At 39.8% G+C, this 23,432-nt stretch overlaps 1 protein-coding gene across 13 annotated transcripts in view; it reads right to left on the bottom strand.

The window, feature by feature from the left end:
- Positions 1-23,432, bottom strand: part of LOC106953822 (latrophilin-3-like) — a 258,933-nt gene that overhangs the window by 205,358 nt on the left and 30,143 nt on the right. For all 13 annotated transcript variants that reach the window (XM_015042862.1, XM_015042865.1, XM_015042866.1 and 10 more), the window contains one exon: positions 15,830-16,073. In XM_015042862.1, coding sequence (XP_014898348.1) covers positions 15,830-15,884 — 55 coding nt within the window. In that variant the 5' untranslated portion in view covers positions 15,885-16,073. The remainder of the gene's footprint in view (positions 1-15,829; positions 16,074-23,432) is intronic.

Below are 23,432 nucleotides of genomic sequence, written 5' to 3'. Positions count from 1 at the left end.
GGGGGGGGGATAAAAATGTAGTTAACAACAATAATCCAAAATTACTGGATTTACCATATGGTGAATAAGAATAATGCACATGTGCCAGCGCCATTTTGAACCAACGTGACCAATTAGCGATGCTGGACTGCTGATGTTCTTCAAAGTCGAGCCTTAGTTTCGTTTTGCCACACTGCACTTCCCCTTCCGATCACCGGGAGTCACAATGCGACAAAAACAGTGTGGCTCCACAGCAGAAACGGCGGCAGAAGAGGAGGCTCACATTTTGTTTTTCTTCTGAGCGTTTTGGCATTTATATAAATGAATATTTAAAAAGGAACACATCTAGATTTAATCAAAAAAAAAAACTGCATCTAATCACAGCTGTTCTCAGACAGATGCACTTGCATCTTTCACTCATGTCAAATCTGGTTATTTTTCACATCCATCTTCCATAAAAAAAAAAAAAAAAAAATCAGAAACATTCATTTAGATGATTGATGACGTTAGTTTCAATTTACTTAATTTGGTGTTTTGTTTTGATTTAAGGCGGTGTGCTGCCCTTCTGGGAGGTTTTGGGGATCCAACAAACACATTTAGCAAACATTTTATGCACAACCTCCATAACTCCTCTGTGGTTTTTCATCTATTTCAATAACTCCATAGCCACACAAATATCTGGCATAGTTACTCAGCATTCTGCTTCTAACTTTGTGTTGGTGAAGGCATCTGTAAAAATACTTTTATTTTTTATTTTTTTTTTAGCAAGGACCATTTTAGAAAAGACAACTTAATATTCTTGAGAAAAATGTCCATGTGGAATGAGTCAAAAAAAAAAAAATTATGAAGTTTATGTGTAACTAAGTTTGTTGTAATTTTACTATGCATTAGAAAAAAGAGAGGGTTAGGAACCTAAACTGGCTCCAGCCTTGGGGGCCCAAGATCTTCCTAAATGAGTCCCCTGCTTTTTACTCTGACGTAAAAAAAAAAAAAGAAGAAGAAGGAAATACCTAGTGCATCATTTCATGCCCAACACTGCCTTTCCTTTAAAGTACTGTGCAGAAATTTTAAGAACAGCCCTTATTAACATATACTTTGATTACAAGGAGCCAATTTTTCCTCCAGGCTTTTGAAGTTATCTTGATCAAAAGTTCTCCAGGCTTTCTGAAGGTTTCCAAGTTTCTTTCGTTGCACTTAAGGCTGCTATTTTGCGACATATCAGTCCAGTCCTTCCATCTGATCAAAGCAGCATATTGTGAGTCAATATTTCCCAAGTTTACACTAAATAGATCCCTAAACATAACCTTGTTAATCTGTGTGGATGAAACACAGGATGGACTCAAGCCTGTTTTGGATCATAACTATTAACGGATGCGAATGGCAAGAAATATTTTGAAGCTCACAACAAATAATTGAGTTTTTTTTTATTTGGTAAGTGGTGCATTATTCCCAGTTGGCCCAATATTGCTTTACTGCATAAATAACACATGGGTAAAAACAAACCAAAAAATTCTAAAGCTTTAAAAAAAAACAAAAACAAAAAAAAAAACAGTTTAAACGTGATCCAAATTTGTGAGCGATTAAAAGGTTCGCCCAGCCTCATAAGTTTTCCCTCTTATGAGATATGCGTCAGTGGGGAGATTAGGATTTAAATCATAAGCAGCCAGTTATAGGGGTGGTCCCTGTGATCCTCACCACTAAATACCCTCCATTGTGTTCCCAGAGCCAACGTGCAGCTGAGAAACATCTGCAGAGGGCCCATAAAAAGCGGCATGCCATATTGCGCGATGCCTCCGCCTGCTGTGGAGTGACATCGCTCACTCTGCGTCTCTCGTTTCAGCCCTCTCCCAGGTCCATCTCGTGGAGGAGAAAGGACTCTATTATCACGGTGAAAGAGGATCCCCTCCTCCTCGGCCCTCCCCGCCGCCGCCGCCACCTCTTTCCGCCAACAAATGAGGGGGCAGTGATCAGGAAGACGGCGTGTGAGTACGAGATAATATATGTGTGGAGAGTGGGAGTGCGCCGCTGGGGAATGTGCACCTGCAAATTTTTCCTCATTTGACACAGTCGGTCTTTTGTAGGGTTCCCGACTACGGGGAGTCGTCTGGGAGAGGTCACGGCTCCTGCCCTCCTCCCGAACCTTCCCAAAGAAATCGTCCCTGATGTGGCATTCTGCATTGCGATGCCCGTCTACAAAACCGGAGAACAGCGTATTTAAGACGGCGCCGAACGAGTCCTGCTGCTACGGCGCCATTACAGATAAACAAAGCTGGTAACAAGCTGCTCCAAGATAAATGGTTGGCAAATGTGTTTGTGGGTTTACAACATCATTTTCGGGATTGAGAAACAACGAAGAGGAAGAAAACAAAGACAGACATAAAAGGATAGTTGTCATTGGTTAGAACAAAACTTTTTTAACTATTGGAGCCTTATGAAGAGTTCCTATTTCATTTAAAAGGGTGGGGGTATAGTCTACAAAATCAACTTTTGTTGAGCTTTACATCATGCTATAATGTTATTCCTTCATCAAACACACACCTGGGGTGTTGCTTTGACTCAATCATGCTTGTTTAAAAAAAATCCTTACATCTAGTATGCAACAACAAGTGGGGGAGGGGTTAGGGTAATACATGCTGCATAAATCTACAAAAATCCTGCCTGCTTGTTGACTGGATCATTTTATTATGCTTTGCTGGTCTAAACAGTAGTTTGACCCATATATATTTCTTAGTGAGAATTGAATAAATCTGACACAATAGCTATATATAAAAAAAAAAATAGATGACAATGCAGATCATAACCAGCTCTTGAGCTCCGTCCTGACTCTTATTTCTGATTGCAGCATTTATATGTGTTCACATAGCAGCCAAAGCCGGAACGATAGTCCAGTTTTCTTACCATCAACCAGAAGTAGGCTTAAAGAGGGTCAGGGGGTACGTCGAGGCGTGTGTTTGGTCAGGATATCTGTGCTCCGTGACCCTAAAGCGATGACTCTCTCCACTGTTAATAGCTGCGGTGCGAGACCGAGGCCAAGCTTTGACCCCGTCTGAGCTCTGGTGCTATACATCCGCAGAGGATTGGAGGGAGATTTGTGTTTCTTTCTGTGCGTGGGAGGGTTTGAGAAGAGGAAGATAAATGAAGGGAGTGCATGAGTCTTCGGTTGCGTGTGTTGTTTGTGTGGCACAAAAAAAACAAAAAAAAAAAAAACAAACTACAGAGTATCCGGCGAGAAGAAGCGCAATCGTTCTCAACCTTTGGCATCTTTCCAAGCAGAGCAAGGCCAACGCCGAACATCTACCATTACTCTCGGGCTATCCATTTCTCCCGCTCTGCTTCCTTTTATTTTAATGAGAGCACAATTAATAAGGAAATGGACCAGCTTCCCAAAGGGGGATAGTTCCTCCACAATGGATGCCTTCTTTTGTCAATGGCTGTATTGAATTCCTGTAGTAGGCCACTGGGGCATGCGGAGGCCATCTCTGGTATCGCCGCACCCACCCTCCACACTCACTTTCCCTCCTGAGTGTGATCCCCCTTCGCTTCTCTCCTCGACGTCTGGTGGGCTAACTGTGCCAGCGTATCATTTCACCCCCCCGCCCCACCCCTATGCTCCTCCTCTTCCGTTTGCTTTTGCTTCAAGTCCCAAACTTCCCAACTCTTAATATTGATTTTCTCAAGCAGGATCGGCAGTTACAGTGCATGCTCGGCTTACTCAGTGACAGCACTGAGGGAAGACAGAACAAGGTCCCACACCATCCTGCCCTTAATTGGGCTGCTTCATCTGAGGCACAACTTTGGTTCAAGGGAGAGAAAAAAATGATATCCAATCTTTGTATGCGCATTAAATATTCACCCTGATTGCTCTTGTACTGCATGAGGAAAGAAAGAGATCAAAAGAAACAGAAGCTAATTAATCCTTTACACAGTTTTGTTTTTCAATTACTTCCTTTGTTGAAGAAATAAAGGTGCTGCTGCTTCATGCCATACACAAAGGACGACACCTGTGCTTTCTTTTTCTCTCTGCAAGCTGCTCCCAGTTGCCCTCAGGAGGGCAAACAACAACTGAAATGCCTCATAACCTGCAAAATACAAGATAAGCACCAAGATTTACAGAAAATAACGAAACGAGACCTACAACAACTAGACCTCATAGCAAAATGGTAAAAAACAAAGTGACCCATCTGCCAATTCCATTGTTTAGCCATGTAAATGAGCTGTTCATTACTAGTTTCTCAAATTATTTAACCCAACCTCAAGTGCGCGATCACACAACAGATTCACACCATCGTTAGAGTAAAAAAAAAAAAAGTAGAGACTAACTTGAAAAATTGTTTGTGTAAAAACAAAAGTACACCCTTGGCGATTCAAGGAAAGCACCACATTGAGGCTGCTAAATAAAAACAACAACAAAAAAACACACACATTTAGTCAACTGAAACTCAGCGAGTTTGACCGCGTCTATCACGGTCATTATGTTGGAAATTTGCTGCTCAGCAGAAAAAAGATGAGTGTTACCAAAATGCCAATTTATAGAGACATTGGCAATAAGATTAGAGGAGAAGTCGCTCCTCAAAATGGGAATGGGCATAATGAACAAGACGACTGTAATAACTACGCATTGAAAAGTATTCACGATTTGAGCTGCACAGTGTATTGAATCACAATCCTCACAATTTTTTTTTTTTTTTTGCAATATCGCAAAGGACTGCTTGGATGCAAATATTTAGGTGCCAATAATATATCTGACCTCTTCTAAGGACTTTTACTGTCCTTTAGACAAACACCTAAAAGCGTTCTACTGATGTTACTGACAAGTTACTGACCTTTGCATAAGTTCAAAAAGGTTTTGAGGCACATTTGTTATTTAGGGTTTATTTGTGATTAATCTCACAGTTGGATGTTTCTCTAATATCGTGTCAATTTGGTCGAAATTAGGTCGAAATGCTTGCTAATTTTACGAGTAGTTTATTTCCCCAGAAAAATCTCCACAAAAATCAATTCTCAGGAAAACGACTCAAAAATAATAGGACTCCATCTCAGGCTGCAAAGATCCCAGTTAGGATGCTAAATGTTAAAGTTCACACGTAGAATCAGAAAATGACTGAAGAGAGTGGCTTCTATGGAAGGGTTGTCAGAAGGAAGCATCCTCTCTAATGATAATATGGCAAGCAGGATTTTGATTTTCAAAGTTGCATCTGACTGTACCAACAACAATATTCTTTGGACAGACAGAGTAAGTAACAACACTGTACATTATGGACACGGCGGCCATAATGCACAGTGCCATGTTTGAAGAAAATCCCATGCAGAAATGACAGAATCAGGGTAAGCCAATCGGGCAGAAATGAGTACAAGTTATTTTCTCATAAGGGGGCTTCTACAAGCTACTGACTCATGACACGCATTTAGTTTTTTCCCTTTATTTGAAGCTCATTATGCATGTTGGACAGGAGGTGCTATGATAGCATTATCAACAGAAAATGACAGAGTATCTCAGCACAGTCAAAGGGGGGAATGGCAATGCTTTTTTTTTTTTTTTTATGTTGTAGTCGACCATCACAGGTTCTGAGAGAGCATGTTTTCAACCACACACTAACGATGCTGAAAACAGCACAGCTTGACCAATAGTCTCCTTCACGTGAGAAAGAATCAGGCAGAGGGAGCTGGAGAGATGCACAGACTTCTAAAAAGAAACCTGGGAGCCTAATAGGTAGGCAGCATCTGAACTAGCGGTCAGTTGGTTTGAGCAGTGATTGTTAAAGCCTAGCTGGGGGTAGCCTGGAGCTGCATCTCACATTGTTTGTATGTTGATTTTTTTTTTTTTTTTTGATAAGTGCAGCCCACACAACTTTAACTTTAATTTATCGAGGAAAAAAAGTCATCAGAATTGTTCCTTTGCACAAAGTCATCAGTAAAACGGTGAGGTCTAATAGATTTACATTTGGTTCACCCACACACAGTGCTGGGTAGCTTACCAACATGCCAATGTTGGTAAGCTACATTGCTAGCTAGATTGCTTTTGAGTGCCCCTGGTGATCTTGACAGTGTCGTTTTCTGGGTCTCACTTAATAAATGGTCCTCCAAATCAGTGTCAGATTAAATTATTTCAGGATCTGGATGAAGGAAAGCCACAGTTGTGGTCAAACCTTTCAGGGGCCCAAGGCAACATCCTAAGGTTCGCCCTGCAGGTTCAAGAGCTTGCTGGTGAGTGTGAGCGGTCAAGTCTTCTCTCCTGAGACTTGACCTGAAAAAGCAATAGATAGCCCTCTTCGTGTGGCTGTCTGGCAGTGATCACCCCTGGCATTTATCATTTTCTAGGATTCTGTTTTTTTCACTATACCTGCATTAGCTCACACCAAAGTCAGAACTTTCACAAGGTGAGTAAATGACCTCTGTCTCTTTTTGCACGTAGCATATAAAGCAAACAAGAAAATGGATGAATGGACGTTTGGACAATGTGGCAGCAAAAGTAAATCCAAACCAATTAAAAATGCATCCAACTGGCTTTAAACTGTGGCGTGCTGCACTGCATCGTGTAATCTCTTTTATTCCTCTAATCCTGACGAGGAAACACCTAACATCAGATAGAGATCTAAAGACAGACGCGAGAGCGATTCCCACACATAAAACTATCTGCTGATTAAATGATGTTATTAGTAGCACATGTTTTGATAGGAAGAGATTCTAATCGGAATAATTAGCAAAAACATATACAGCACTGCCCTGAGGCGTGTTTAAATGACGGCTTGTTTTAGAAGGGCTTCATTATGTGGGTGGTTGGGGCAGCCTCACCATGTTTCACTGTGCATAGGAGGGCTGGGGGGGACGGGAGGGGCGAATCTTCCATGTCGACAGATTTACACACAAAGCCTCACGGTGTCTAATATTCCAACATGTTGTGATCTGCCTGTTCGGTCACGGCAACGACTGTCATTAAAATGCAAATCGGTAACATATGGAAACGTATGCTTTTTTTTTTTTTTGTACAGGTGAGTTATAGGCATCGCAAATGTGGCACTGAGAGGAGAAGGAGGGAAAAAAAAAAAAAAACAATTAAATTCACAATTTGCGCAAAGCAGAGGTAACTGCATTGTCTCTCCCCACATGGTTTCCGTTTGCCCTTCGTGCTCCTCGCTGTCCGCCCACACCCTAAATTAGCGGCCGACCCCTGCTGATGCAGCATGCGGGAAACCCTGTGGTCATGTACACCCTCCGTTTTTTTTTTTTTTTTTTTATTTTTCTCGGCCTCTATGAGGGGCAGCTCGTCTGCAGGGTTACTTTGCATTTCTCTCTCTCTCTCTCTCTCTCTCCAGCCTTCCCGACACAACAGTCACACACATCCACTACACACACGCGCGCCTGCATTATGCAGCCTAATGTAAACTAACATCCACTGCCACTTGACCTTGCTGTCGATATCTGTCCTCATTAAACACCGTTTGGGCAGCTGCAGGTCCACTTTAAATGGCATCATTCAGCGCTTACCAAATTATACCTTTTGCATCGCCGTCAGCCCAATTCATTTATTTGGAAGATATACACAGGTGGCAGCGGGGGCACCTATAAAACACGCAGGGCTATTTAACCCAACCTCCACCAACCTTAATCTCACTGCCATTCATTCCTCTTGATTTGCGTGTTCTGACAGCCATTTGGCATTGTGGAGCGGTTGGGATTGATGCCGTGGGCAGCAAAAGGCCATTGTTTTATTCCCCATATCAAGCAGGTATTGATTTTTTACTCATTACGGAGGGACATAAAAAGAGTAAGGGATCTGTGAGTGCCAAATGTCACAGAAAAAATATGACGAAAAGCGAAGGCAGTCTAATAAATGTTTAAAAAAAAAACAAAAACAACAAACTGACAGACTGCCAGGTTTTGTTTTAATAACGTAGGACTTTTAAAGACACATTTGCGTTCAGAATGAAGTGTTTTGGAATTTTGTGTTTCGTTTTTCCCTTCTTCTCTTTGACAGCCGTATGACAGAACCTTCGATTTGGTTAGAAAATAACTTCTTGCAACATAATTGCAAAATAATTTGCTATTTCAGTGAGCTTTGGGAAAAACAATCCTTTGGCGATGGAGAAATTAAACCCAGTGTCCCTTCGCAATATAAAAATTCAATTTTAACACAAAATAATCACACATTTTGGTTGGTATTATGTTTGGTTCTAACTTTAGGTTTAAGAAACACGATTAGGTGTTCGATATCTTGTGTCCCATTGTCGTTTTCACTCTTTTCAAAATGACATATTGAGACCAATATTAACATTTCAACATTATGTTTCCACTTTTTTCTCATCATCCCTAATATGTTTATTACTAGCACCATCATTTCAAGAGAATCAGGACTTTTGTGGTGTTGCCATTTGTAATTTCAGTAATTAATTCAACACTCCAAAATGTTTTTTTTAAGCATCTCATCTGCTCAAAACTCATATTCTCACATTGATCTTACACAGTTTTCTGTTTTTCATATTTCTTACTTTTGCAGATTTATATTCTTGGTCCACTTCTAAACATACAGAAAATGCCACCGCCGGTCAATGGCTGTTAGAAGAAATGACAAAATGATAGATCTCAACTTCATGTTTCCTGACGAAGAGCAAGAAGGTAAGATGATAAATGTGGATCCTACTAAAACTGACATAAGTGTTCTGGTTGGACACGAAATGAAAGTACTAAAATACAAATTAGCTTCTACTCTCCTCCAGAACTACAAAACATATTTGGCCTAATCCATTTTGAACGAAGCCCGTCATGAGGACTCCAGCAGAATAAGCAGCGGAACGAAGCAGGAAACGTAGCCTTATTCACGGCGTAGATGAGGGTGGCAATGTCAGACCCGTTTCCTGGTCTCATTTTGTGACTTTGCCTCCCACGCATGCTACAGATCAAAATATACAACACCTGCTGTCTTGTTTCGGAAGATCTGACTGCAGAAGATTTATGCTGTTTACTTTTAACCAAAGAGAAAACAGTGTGACTGTAATCATCCTCCCGCTTCAACTCGGCAAAACGCACACGGGGTTGGGAAGTTATTTTCTATATCTGACATCTCTTTCTAATGCATATATAATTTAGCCTGCCCCGGAGTGCCGTATCTGCCCGCTGCAAACGAGTGATTGGCGTCCGCCCACTCCTAAGCCCACTTATTTTTGTCAGAGCTTTAAGAGTCACAACAAAACACTACACGCCTCAGTGGGCTCCACAAAGAACTTTCAGCCACTTTGAAATATGAGCTCAAATAAATCATTTGTTTAATTAATTAAGCAAATTAGGCAAATCCAGGGATGCCTTGGCGGATGGAGCCAGAGCCCTGGCACTAGAAGATTAATTAAGTGGATCGGCTACGGGAACAGTGAGACTGACGCTGAAGTTTAATGTGCTTGTTTAGTGACAGGAGGCCAACCTTGGCTTAAACGCGCTAATACTTTAGCAAGAGCAATCGGAGGCCGGCTGGAGGTGTTTGAGGCACTTAACGGCGACAGAGAACGGTGAGATGTGGGAGTTTCTCCACCCGTTTTTGTACATGCTTTTCCATGTTGCCATAATCAAAAATGTACAGATTGGTCTGTTGAATTATACTGACGGAATACAAGAGAAAAAGCACTGCACTTAGGTTCTGTGGTGGTACAATTTTAAATCTGGACTCTACTCAAACTCTGGACTCTACACAGTGACCATACTCTGGCTTTTGCTTGTATATCCACATCCGTAAAATAAATAAATAAATAAATGAAATTCACTAGTTTTACAAACTTTTTTTTTTCTTTTTTTTTTTTTTCCCAGACTGCATTTCACCTGACACCGCTCTGTGATCTGCAACAGCGCATTGATGCTCACATACACCGAAGCAGATGTGTCAGGCAAACATCTGCCTCGTTCTTTTTATCCATCCCTCATTTCATAGCAATCCTCCTTCCCCCTGAGCCGTACGGTATCTGTTCCCGGGCTTGATGTATTGCGCTCGTATCTGACCGTGAAAAAATGCACGTCAGACTTCACGCTCCCGTCTCTTGCACTGTTTCCCGAGTCGTCATCCATTATAGCGGCCGCATCTCCCAGCTCCGTGGGGTGGTATTAAGCGGCATGAATATAAAATCCTTCCTGGAGCATTTTTTTTTTTTTTTTTTGCATTTGAGGAAACGCATGATTAATGTGGCGCTCAGGCGTGGCCGCGCTCTCTGAGGCACTGCCTTTTTCGTTATTATTCAATGTAACCAAAACAATGACGACGGTGCGATTTACTCATTTTCACGACTCGGTGACGACTTCTGTGATGGAACTTTTTATTAATCTTCCGAGACTTTCCTGACACTCTCGCATGCATCGATCGAAAAACAGACAAACAACACCCGCTGCCACCGGATGCACTTCTATACCGTTGTGGACTTAGCCGCTTCGACACGTCTTCGGAAACACTTTTCGTCAGGAAGTAGGGTTCATTTGTAGATTTCGACAGCAAAAACGCCGTTCAGCCCCGAGCCGCGACCTATTTAACTTCGCGGCGCAAGCATACGTACGCAATTTTCCGTGCGCGTGTTGCAGTTAGTAAATGTTAATGATGGCACATGTGTGAAACACAGCTTGTCTCTGTCTGACAGCAGCCATATACTGACATAGTAGACTGTGAAGATGACAAAAATGGGCCACCATCCATGCAGACTGCAACATCTCCAACAACGCTCACGCACACACACACACACACACACACACACAATGACACTGCGGTTGAATATTCCCGATTAAAGCGTCCCCAGCTGCAATACACTTCACTGGAAACATCTGGCCTTGTCTGCTTGTAGTGGATGGGGGTTGGGGAGTGGATTGCTTTTCTTACAACGAGTTCTAATTATTTACAATATGTCAACCAATTTATCTTGAGCAGAATGCTTGGATTGTGTTTTGTGGGGGGTATTACTTAATCCAAAGAAAACAAAGGCAACAGTCTGATGTCTTCAGTAAAAAAAAAAAAAAACTGTCAAATATTCCAGGAGCCCTAATCACTGATTGTTGTATATTTTAGTCAATTTCTAAACAGATAACGAAGGCATTTTACTTTTTAGAGAAATGTGCACATTTTCAAGTTCATATCTCTTTAAAATTGGCTAAAAATAATTTGATATATCCACAAAAGTACTTATTTTTCACACTTGAGTTTGGACTAAAGTGTGCAAAATTACACTTTCTCCTCATCAAGTGAACTTGCTGCTGTGGTTTCTCCACAGCTGGTAAGTTTCAGCCACCTTTCTCAGATGCTTGAAGAACTTTCCGATAAGTTGAGACGGATAATCTCGCATCAGTTGTCCGTGCAGAATATTTTAACATTGACATGCATGGTTCTAATCAGGAGAGACTTCAAAGCTTCAGCTCTGATAGTGTTGAGGGATGCTGCACTCCTCCATGTTAAACCGGAACATATTATTCCAAAATAACAGGACGAGAATTTGCAGTTTGATACCGAGGTCTTGTCATATCGGAACAGATTGAAGCTAAAGTTAATCAAAGGTAAAGACGGCCAAAATACCATGTTTTCCCTGATCTAATTGTCTTTGTAAATAATTACAAATTAAAATATTAATCTGCTACATCGGTGTTACTGTACTCATGTTTGTGCCGTGAAACGTTTTTTTTTTATTTATTTAGTTTTTTCCCCGGCTGAAAACAGGAAGCTACAAAGATAATTAACGGACTATGGCTTAGATTTGCATAACTGCACAGTTTTTAACAGCACTTAGATAAAGGTAGAGGAAAATTAACCGATACAAAGCATATCATGTGCCAGACAAAGTCTGTTACAGACCGTTTAAAACTTCTTTTTTTTTTTCCCTCTTCTCCCACAGAGCAACATCACTGTCTCATTAAAGCTGTGATGCTCCTATAGGGTCAGGGTGCTGGGTGGAAAAACTGACCACAATTCCTCCGTCACTTATTTTTCCAGACACTATGCATCGTTTGCAGGTAGAACTGTCATCACTGTGCGCCATCTCTGTTTTTCTGCCAACACCTCTCCCACTGACCCTGTGTTTAGACATTTTTCCCCAGGCGTAGTCATTGACAGAGCCGTTTCTACGTATCGGTTATTGTTCTTTCCAACAGAAAGTATTCCCAACTCAATGTCATATGCTTGGCTGTTTATTTTGAACTTACTAAATGGCAAACAGGCGAATTTGTCTGTTGCTACAGTATAATTTACACACTGAAATGGCCTGGATCAGACTATATTCATTTATTTAATTGAACTGAAAACATGAAAGAGGCCTGCTTGATCTGGAAACGCAGGTTGTTTCTTTGTCTTCGTTTAAGACTTTTTAGGTGGCTAAACAGAATTACTTTAATAAAGACAATTTTTTTCACAAATTAAAATCTTGAATGAGAAGTTCAAAACTTGCCATTACTCCTCATTTACATCAAATATCAATTTAAATCAAACATGCCCTTAATAGAAATATATATATATATATATATATATATATATATATATATATATATATATACACATAATTCTAATAATTCTAAGTAGGATCATCAAGCTAATTTAAAACTTAACCCTAAGCAACCTATTTAGTGAATATATAACTTTGACTTTCTTATCAGACACCGGCATCACTTATTAAAAGAACATTTCACTCTCTGTTATTGTTTTCCAGGTTGACCAGTGGGTTTAATTTAAAATTTTCCGAGGCTGAGAGAGGCCCAGGTGTTCTGAGTCAGCTCAATCGCTTCCTCCTTCCTCAGATGGTAAGAGGCTCTTCTAGGAAGTTCACTTGCGGTTTACTTGTTTTTTTAAACCGGGCATGTATATAAATCCATGTTTTAGTTTTAATTTAGAAGATATGAATGATCTGAATTCAACTGAACTGCTTTGAATTGTTGAACTGAACTATTATTATTGCTTAGGCCAGTTCACTGCAGAATTCAGAAGTAGAAACAGAACAATCTCTTATATTTATTTCTTGTATTAGAACTAGCCTGCTACTGGTATCAAAGTATAAAGTTTATGTGTTTGGGTTTTTTTTGTTTTTTTTTTTAGGAGGGTGGTGGGGAAGTTAAGATTTCAAAACTGTTAAAATGTTCTTGCATACCGTTCAAACAGTTTACATTCCTTCCTACTAAGATGTTGGAAAAAGTGCAGGACATGTTTTCTGAAGCACAGAGTAACGCAGAGCTCTCCCTGCCCTTGTTGCTGTGCACTGCCAGCCAGTTTGCTGGGTGGAGACTACTACATTTATCCCCTGACTTCCTAGAGAGACAAATGAAGACCACAGTTTTGTCATGCCTGTTGAGCAGTAGATTGGGGCTCCCTGAGCTGATAGCTTGACTAATTTTGAGTACCAGAAGGACCAAAAAAAAAAAAGTTTTAATATTATGCTCAATATATTTTATACTGTGTTTAAGTCTGTGTATGGAAAACAAAATATGAATAATTGGTGCCCTTTTGTTTTGAACATAAGGAGATTATGCTACAGCTTTTGGTCTAAATGTGTTAATCCTGGTTTGTTCACTTAAAGCGACAAAAAAAAAAAAAAAAAAGGTTTTCAACAAACATTAACATGGTCTAATGTCTCATTCATGGCTTGTCAGAGTTCCTGTTTCCAATAGCTATGGGGATTTTACAGATATTACCACTCTGACAGAAGGAGTATGGAGCTGTTAATCAGTTGCTAATCTGCACAAAGAATGACTCAGAGTACTGGGAGTCGGGATTATATGAGGAAGTTGGTTAGCCTTGACTTTTTTTTTTTTTTTTAAACCACATCACCAATGTTTCTCAACAGCTAACGTCATCAAGAGCTCCCGCTTGATTACAGCTCTGTGTTCAACCCACTTTATTCAGAACAGGGAGTTCAAGTCAGCATTACGAACAGCAATTTCTTATCACAAATGAATTCTGAAGCGCCTCAGTGCATCATCTCCCCTACTGATATTAAAATCTGACGATTTTTACTCGACAGGAGTCGCTAAAGAGACGCGTGGCAAAGTGCTGACTTGACCTTTTTTCTTCTTTTTAATTAGGCATTAAAGAAAAACTAGTGATGCCAAAGACCCTTTACTATCATTACCAATGGAGAGTGACCCCAGTTGCCACCGTCCTTAAGTGGTAAAATAACAATTCAATTAGCTTGATATTTCCCGTTAATGGTTTTAGACAGTGCAAATTGCAATTTCTACAGGCTGTTGCCCCCCCAGGGAAGTCCCTACAGCTAAACTGCAGCCACATAAACATCCCAAAACCCTTACAACACCACCATCGACTTCTTAAAAGTCAAGATCAATTGAATGAATTCAATTAATCTGCAAAAAAAAGCTAAAAAAAACAAAGGGGTAACAGCTACGGTGCTCTCCGTTTATAGAGCTGCGATATAAGTGAGTGTTTTCAAAGTAATCCTCGCATTTTTATGCTTGAAAGGAGAGACAATGATTTGTTTTTCTTCTCTTATGTGGAATCTTTCTAAACATACAAAGTGCCGCGCGCGCACTTTTTGTCACATTGAAACAACAAGCGTCAGTGTAATTTATTAGGAGTTTATGTTAGAGACCAAACACAAAGTCATGAGTGGTTGCCAAGTGGAAGGAAAATAATTACAAACAAAAATCTGAAAAGTGTGGCACACATTTATAATCAACACTGCTAAACAAAAATCGCATTTAGACTTCAAGTTGTGCACATTTAGGGACTAAAATATTTGCCTCTCCTTTTCTGTAAAAAAAAAAAAAAAAAACTCCAGCCCAGATAGATAGGATAGAGGGAATCTTTAAACATCTGTTTTTTAAATACTACCATAACTCTCTAAGTTAGATTTATGTCCGTGTCATTTGACCATATGAATTTACTTTAATCCAAGCCATTCTATTGTAGCTCTGTTTGCATTTTTAAAGTTGTCTCGTTGGAAACGGAACCGCCACCTCACTTTTTTTTTTTTTTTTGCAGTCTCTGACGTCAGCTATGAATCTCTTTAGCTCTCCTGCTTCACCATGAACCTCTTGACTGCTTCCATAATTGATGCTCTCCTCGTCTGATCTGCAAGGTTAGGTGGACGGCCATGTTGTGTCGGCCAACGGTATGCAGTTGTGTCGCACTACTGGTGTTTGTCAGATAATGGATTAAATAGTGAGCTATTGTTTAATAACCTAACCTTGTCTTATGCTTCTGTACCACTTCATCGTTGCATGACTGTGATTACATCTATGCATTTATTAATGAGGTGACGACTAATAGAATTTCGGTGCATTTTTTTTATTTTTTTTAGGTGCAACAAAGTAAAAGGGACAAATTGAAAAAAAAAAACCCACTTGCTTTGTTGTCAACCTCCGACATAAACTAACAACAAACCACATTACAGTTACATTTAGCATGCCACTGCATGTATGCCCCTTTAAAATAAGTCAGGTTTTAATGCATGAAAAGAAGCGTCAAGGAGTTTTGTCTCTTTCTGTAAAGTTTAATTTTCTTTTAAACCGCTACACTATAATGTTAGAGCAGTAATGCTATTTTTACGAATGTAGGAGGCATCTCTATATTTAATAATACACCAAGAAAGTAAGAGAATTGGAAAGAAAATGAGAGTGATATGTAAAAACACCAGAAAGTTAAGAGAGGGGAGAAAAATGAGGGAAAAAAAACTGCTAATTAGTCAGAGGTAGAAGTGAAAACAAGACAGACAAAAGCAGAGAATTTTTTTTTTTTTTTTTTTTTTGTAGACGCTGTAGAATTTGGCACTTGCATAGTGAAAAGATTATTCTGATACGGCTTCAAACCGTGGCCAATCAGACACAAAGCAAGGCTATGTTTTATGCCCACATGCACTCACAAAGACAAATGCTGGATTAAAGCAGACAGACTCACCCAGTGCGGCTGGTGCGAAGAGGCTGGCGAGGACTAGCAGGCGTGCGGTCCACATGGCCTCCTTCTCTCACCGCCCGCTGCTCAGAGTCCCAGATGAGCTCAGTGCTAAGTCTTTCCCTGGCAAGTGCCTCAATTGGTTGCTTCCTCTATGGCACGGCTCCCTCCACTGCGCCACTCCTCCCACAAGGCCAAAATATCTTCTTTATCTGGTCCCAGATGTTTTTTTCCCACCCCCCCAAAAAATCTGTCAAAGATAAGAAAACAAACAAAAAGTTATTCAGGGCACACTTTCTGCAAGCCTCGTTTCATAGGAACAATGGGCGTGTTGTCTTTTTTCAGTAAGAAGAAAGAAAGAAAAAAAATAACAGCAGATGGATGCACCGTGGCTTTTTATCATCCAGTCCTTATGTCACTGTGGGTTTCAAGTTGTCATCAAGAGGCACAGCGCAAGTTGCTCAATCTCCAGTCAGCCGAGCTCACGCCGGGTGTGATCAACCAAAGGCTGAGACGGTGTGAACCGCGAGATGTATTTTTGGGTAGTCTGTTGTTGTTTGCTCATCAGAGTGTTAACTCCCCCACCTTACCGACAAATCACTCCCACAGAGAAACAAAGACGGGAAGAAAAGGACAACCAGGACGGTCTGCATATCGCGCGTGTCTATGCGCGCGCAGGCCCCGGTGTGTGTGTTCTTGCAGGGGCTTGATGGTAATTGACATAAGAGATGCAGAGATGTTTTCGCTTTCCTGTGGGCATTAGCCCATAACTGCACAGGCTGGGTGTTTGCCCCTGTGAATTTTTTTTTTTTCTTTTTTTTTTTTTTTCTCTTTTTCTTTGCAAAACTACTGTGCTCTCGGGGCTTCGCTTTTACATTCCAACAAACACAACAGCTGACCAGATTTACTCTGAGCAGCTAATTTATCCACAGTGCAAATTACACCAGCACAATTGAAGAGGGGTGGGCGGAGCGTGTTTGTGCTTTTTTTTTTTTTTTTCTCCAGCAAATAGATCTGCATCATGCAGACATGCACTATAGTGAAAGGATAATCTTCTTTTTCTCCTGTTTTAAACATACCGTTCCATGCAAAAGGTTTTTTTTTTTTCAATCATTTTTTTGTCACACTGCAATGTTTCAGAACACAAAACAAAATTGAATGTCAGACAAAGATAATCTGAGGAAATTCAACAAAATGCAATTTCCAAAGGATAATTTTATTTTACATGACAAAAAAAATAAAATTGTTCAAACAAACAAAACAAAAAAAAGCTCTATAATCCTAATAACTGGTTATGCAACCTTTGGTTGTCATAACTTGTAAAGTCTTTTGTAACACAGTGGAGGGATATTTTGGTTTACTTTTCTTTGAAAATTGTTTTCATAAGTACACAGAGCAGTTGTTTTCTTTTGTTTTTAAGTAATACCTCAGCATCTCAAATGGATTTAACTCCAGATTAAGCTATTACTTTGATTAGGTCACTCTTAAACCTTTAGTGTCTATGTTTTGAGGCATAAAGAGGTGAAGTTGCTCGTGCTCTTTGGGTTATTGTTCTGCTGCGCGACTCAAATGTTTTTAAACTGAATGACAAAGTCCTGAGGAAGTTAGGAGCCTCAAACCATCACACTACCAGTGCTGTGTCTGACTGTCAACATAATGTATGTTTTTTTTTTTCTCCAAAATGTTGTTAGTTTTATGTCTGATGTAAAAATGACACAAAACCATTCAAAAGCTAACACCCACTCAAATAATGGAATGATGGATCATTTTTAAGCACTTATTTCAAGATTCGACAAAAGGATCTGTTGGTTTTCCTCATGGAAAAAAGTTGATTTGGATAGCGTTTTCTCAAAGATAATTATATGAAATTGCTTTATGCATTTATTAAGGGCATCTTTGACATTAAAATTTGCTTGAGGGCAAAGAACAAGACATTTATTTGTCTCAATGTCACAGTTTAACCACCAACTGTTATTTTACCTTTGGTTAGGAGGCCACAGCCTTCTCGTGACAAAGTAAAAAAACTCATCTTCCCAACCCTGTGATTCACACCGGTGATTGCTCCGTTTTACACTCAACTGGCGGCTCCGCCAATAAACTCCTCATACCGGATAAAACAGCCAGTATACACTAATGCTATTCAACTTAAAATGAGCTGCAAACATTGCACCTAATTTGCATGGTGTTAACTTGTGACCGTGTTAGATTAACACCTCAGAAGTATTAATATTAAAAAAATTTAAAAAAAGTGACGCGTGAAAGCGTGCAACACTGCAGCTGAGAGGGAAAAAGGGATGTATATAATTAGAAAAAAAAAAAAAAAACATGGTATAAAGGTGGATGAGCTTCCTGTATTCTGATTAGAGTCGAGATACTCTCCATAAATGCGTTTCATTATAATAAGGTTAAGTCAGCCTTGATGATCAGACCGTCCACACTCTTCTATTATCCCCGATCAGCCATAATCTGCTGCATACATGTAATCTCAGCAAGATGATTCCGGCCAACAAAAGCATTATTGCAGCACATTAGGAAACCCATTCTGCATTTAACGAGCGAAAAGGCCAAAAACCTTAACAAGTGTGTCAAGGGATATTGCACTGGGACGGATCAATGGTGACCAAACACTTTAAGTTATGTGAACAAAATATGTTAAGGAAGAGCATTGCTTTTTATCCGACTTTCAAATCCATCTTAATTTAGTCCTCCTTTCTGGCAAGCCGACGTGTTCACCGTGTCACGCACCATCTCTTAATCCCATTGCAAAAAAAAAAAAAAAAAGAAGAAAAAACAAAAACAATCCTAGATTAGAGTAATCAGATGCAGAGCCAATCAGGACTCGCTATGTCAAGTCACCATTTGGACAATATCAGGAGGTTAGAAACCGATGTAATTAATCAACTTGATCTTAACAGATGTTTGAGTGAAAAACAGGCCTTAGACCTTCAACTACTGGTCTAAGCCGGCATTTAATATACAGTTAACATGCACGGTGTTAAGAACAGCAATGGGGAAGAGAAATTTTGATCAAAGCCATTTTCTTACAAGTAAGCAGCAATTTCTTGACAGCTGCGCAAGAGCAAAATTAGACTTGACAGCAAATTAGATCTTGTGAGTCCCCTGACAAAGAGGGAAAAAAAAAAACTTCCTTCAGAAATCGTTATATAAAAGTACACATTCCAATAAGAAGATTCAATGTCAACGGTATCATGATTTACAAAACTACAGATACTACAACAGCGAGGGGATATAAGCTTGATCTTTTTTCTGTTTGTTTTTTTGTAAAAACATAAAAGTCTTTCATTTTTAATGGTGCTATATTATCAATATGTAGAGACAGAACAACCAAATATCGACCACAATCCCTCACATAAAAATAAAAATTGATTTGAATGACTGAGGGGAACAAGTATATAACCCCAGTCTGAATTCTGGCTCCCACACAGCGATGTGTCCATATAGCATACAGACCAGTCAATCATTTACAGATTCTCCTTTCCTCAGCCATGCATAAGGCACAGCTTTTCTAATAATCATTTTTTTAGAGCTGCTTAAGATAGTAAAAGCCACAATTTAATACCTAAGTTTGCAACATTTAAATGACTCAGAAGTTTGGGAGAAACTTCGGTGGTCAGCTGAGACCAAAATGAAGCTCTTTGGCATCAAGTGCATAATCTTTGCATAATATTTGGTTGTGATAACTTGTAACAAGTTTATTGTATCACCGTGGAGGGATATGGTGATACAACTTAACATAATGGCAATATTATGTTCCAGTCTTCAAGTACAGACTGGACCATGATATTTTATAACTGTTTTTCTGCTAAGGGTTCAGAATGCCTTTACTGCATTGGGCCATGTAGGATAAAACCTTAAATGTAACCCTCTTTCCCTATGCAAGAAGACTGGAGATGGGTTTTAAGTGGATCTTCCAACATGACTTTGTTCAAGACAACCAGAGTTTCTAAAGAAGAAAAAAAAAAAAAAAACACAGAAGGGCCTGGAGTTGCCAAGCCAGTCTTTAGGCTGTGGTTTTAAAAAAAATATCCCTCAAGGTAGGTGGAGCTTCGAGTCACCAGTGCTTAGAGCCGTCTGTAAACCGGGTAACAAACCTCAGAATGCATCACTGTTCCACTGTCCTTGCAAAGAAAGATTTCTCCACCAAGTTCTAAGTCAAGTTCAACTTGGTGACAAACCAATTTGTAGAAAGAGATACACTGAAATTGAATTGGACGATTTTTATCTTATCTTGACCTGGCCAATGGCCAGTTGGTGTGAAAATGAAAGATCCAATAGTTTCCCAATCCAGGCACAAACACTGCTAGGTTACACTAAAAACACTCCTTAGTCTCAGTGAGATGTCAAAAGTTAAAGAAAAAAAAAAGTTATTTAAAAATAAAAAATAAATCTACAGAACAATTCTGTTATTTTTTTGTTCAGGCTTCAAAAAAAAAAAGAGAGCTAGACTTTAATAGGCACCAGTCAATGGGCTTCTGTACCATTTCTCTTCATAGTTTACTTTTACTAGAGCACCTCCGTTTATATTATGTATTTATTCTGGATTTTGGGGGGTAATACTCTCCACATTAAATAAAAACTGTCAAAAATCAAGGACCTTCTCATTTTTTTTAACGACCAAATCAACAGGTTAACTAATGATGATTTCTAGTGGAACAGGGGCGATAAAAAACCGTCTCTCCATGGCAGAATCAAGCTTGGAAACATGTTATGTGGTCTGTCTCAAAGCACAACTGATCAGGCAGCAGCTACCTGACCAGGTGTTGCTCAAGAAATGATCTCATAAATAAGCTATATCAGAGTAGTTAATTAGCCACCCCTCCCTGATTCTTCCCCACAAACGGCAATGAAGCACCAAAAGATCGCATAATAAAGTCTAGGAAAAAAGCTTGGAAAGTCTTTAAAAAAAAAAAACCTAACAAAATAAATAAATGAAACTGGGGAAAAGATGAAAAAAAAGCAGTGGTCTGGTATTGCCAGCTTGTCTTGTACTCCAGAAGGAGCCTTGTGATACATTACGGTGCTGACGTTTCAAGGGTACTCGTTCTGAGAGGGTATTTAGGATAACTCCCTTAGATAAGCCGGCCAACGTTTAGCAGACCTAGCGACAAACTGCAGCGTCTGTTCTCTGCCACATCAAGGAGACTTCGTTACTGCCTCGATGTTCCTTAAGAGAAACTTCTTCCTAATCAGCCGTGTTGTTTGTGTTATTTTCCCAATGTGCCAAAGGGGCCGAGATGAAACATGACGGTTCTAATTAAGTGACTTTTTATCTAAAGGAGCTGGATGATATAGACACTGAGAGAGCAGCGGTTGATGAGGGGGTAATATGTTGTTTCAATGAAATTATGAGTTTGAGAGATAAGCAGTCAGGCGGTAGGAAGCAGTTTTATAAACGATTAGAAAGAAATGGCAATAAAAATAAATAAATAAATAAATAAAAAATATATGTAAATTGTTATCAGCTTTGAGCATTTAACACATAGATGTTAATCCGGTGTGGTGAGCATGCAAAGTCGCTTTTTATTTGCCGATTTGCGGCTGAACACCGCGACCAGCCCCGACGTCAGCTCACGCTGTTCCAACCGAGTGAGACTAAAATGTGTTATCTCGTGATCAGACCCGCTGTGTGACTCCTCTGACAATGACAAAACACCTGAACAGAATAAAAAAAATAAAAAAAAAGTAAAATATCACAAAGAGAGAAGACGAACATCAACACCAGCAAACGCAGGAAACGTGATGCCTCTGAACCTGCATGACTTTCTACGGCTCTTTTTGTCATTTTGTATAATTTCAGCCCCGTTTTACTTTTTCACTACAATACCCTACGTCACTACTTGATTCCCTCTCAAACATCTATGTAACTTGACAGACAGTCATGAGTCAAATTCAGTGTGCCAGTTTTGCATCTTTTCTTTACATGTTTTACATGTTTGAACACACAACCACCAGTTTGACATGTGAGCCACTGTTCCTCCTTTCGACTGTTGAACGCAATGTATTAATTATGCAGATATTCATAGTGTGAATTTGTTCAGATTTTTCCAAACTTTTGTTAGGCTCCAGCTTGCAATTTCTGTGCCATTTCAATTTATACAATATTAATTCAGCTCTTTTTTGTCTGGATGCAGCACTGGGGTTTAGACAAATCCTCAGTTGTATAATGCTGGCATCACTACTGCATACAATATAAATTTTACATACCAAATACGACATCTAAAATAGCGAATATTAGGAGGCATTTTAAACTGATTTCATTACAACATGAAACTTTACACATCAGCAAATTTCTCCTCCAGTTTTCATTCTGCCTTTCGCTATCCCTTACTTGTATTTCTTGAATGTTTTGAAAATCGCTGCTACTTTCAACAGTTTGGTCTACTCGTTCTGCTCAGACTGGTATTTTACAGAAAAGGGCACCTTTTTCCAAAATGTAATATAATGCATGATTTATAAAAATAAAAAATAAAAAACATCCTAAAGGTGCCTGTCAATTTAAAATAAATTGTAAGTTATGTATAAAGTCCCTTACATCCACCCTGTCTGCTTTCACATTCACATCAACACTCACAGACGTTTCTCCATCTGTTACTTCCTGACCTGAAGAGGATTTTCATGAAAGCAGAGGCAACCTGTACGACTCCCCTGCAACAAAGTAAAACTTGATCTCCGGTGTTGTCTGATTAGGAGCACAGCAAGTATGCCGTTACGCCTGCTTGAAGCCCTCCTACGTATCACTGTGTAATGAAAAGGGGATGCGTTGCCGGGTTAAGTGCTGCGTCTCGGATATGCAGCTGGTTTATGTCCAGATGCTTATCACAACAGCAGGAAAGGGCTGGACGATTTTTCATGAGGCAGACAGTGTGTTCATGCAAATGAAGTGTCTCTCATGAAATGAATATTAATCCGAGCACACAGTCTGCATACGTGATGATTGATGAGCACCAGCACAGAAATCTTAGGAGATGAGCCAAGACGATTATAACCCGGGCCATCTTTTCTCTCGATCGTTGAGCTCCCAAAGCTTGCTGATCATTTAAAGATTAAGTGGTCAATCACATAATATTAAACATTTAATTCCGTAATCATCCCTTTCTAATTCAGAGGGAAATATGTGGAGAGCCGAAAGGTGGATGGAGAGTGCTTTTTTTTTCCTAACGCGCCATGCTCATCCCTGGAGCTTCACAACAAGAGCAGGAAGGCATTCACTCATACAATTGGTTTTCCACCAGGGACCTCAACACAGCTAGCCGGTGACAGGCAGATAATAGCACTAACTTCTGCCTGCGCAGTCTCTGAATGGTCCAATATGATAGGCTTGTTGAGTGTGACTGATGGCTCGGGTTAAATAATGGGGCCGTACACGCTCCCCTCAATGCACACAAAGGCGGTGTGTACCCCTCCTGACACACACAAATCACATTTCCCCAACTTCTAGACAACGGAAGCACAATTCATTAGTGGGAATTACTCTGCGCACCCAATAAGAAACCAAGATGCAAAGCAAATAAAGCAAATTAGCATCCCAAATATTTAACATTGCACATGCACACAATGGGGATGGGTTGCATTCCCCACAAGGGAGACA

This window comes from Poecilia latipinna, unplaced genomic scaffold (assembly GCF_001443285.1).
Source record: "Poecilia latipinna isolate Pla-1442-1.1 unplaced genomic scaffold, P_latipinna-1.0 Scaffold605, whole genome shotgun sequence".
NCBI lineage: Eukaryota > Metazoa > Chordata > Actinopteri > Cyprinodontiformes > Poeciliidae > Poecilia > Poecilia latipinna.
This window is presented reverse-complemented; position numbering and strand designations above follow the sequence as displayed.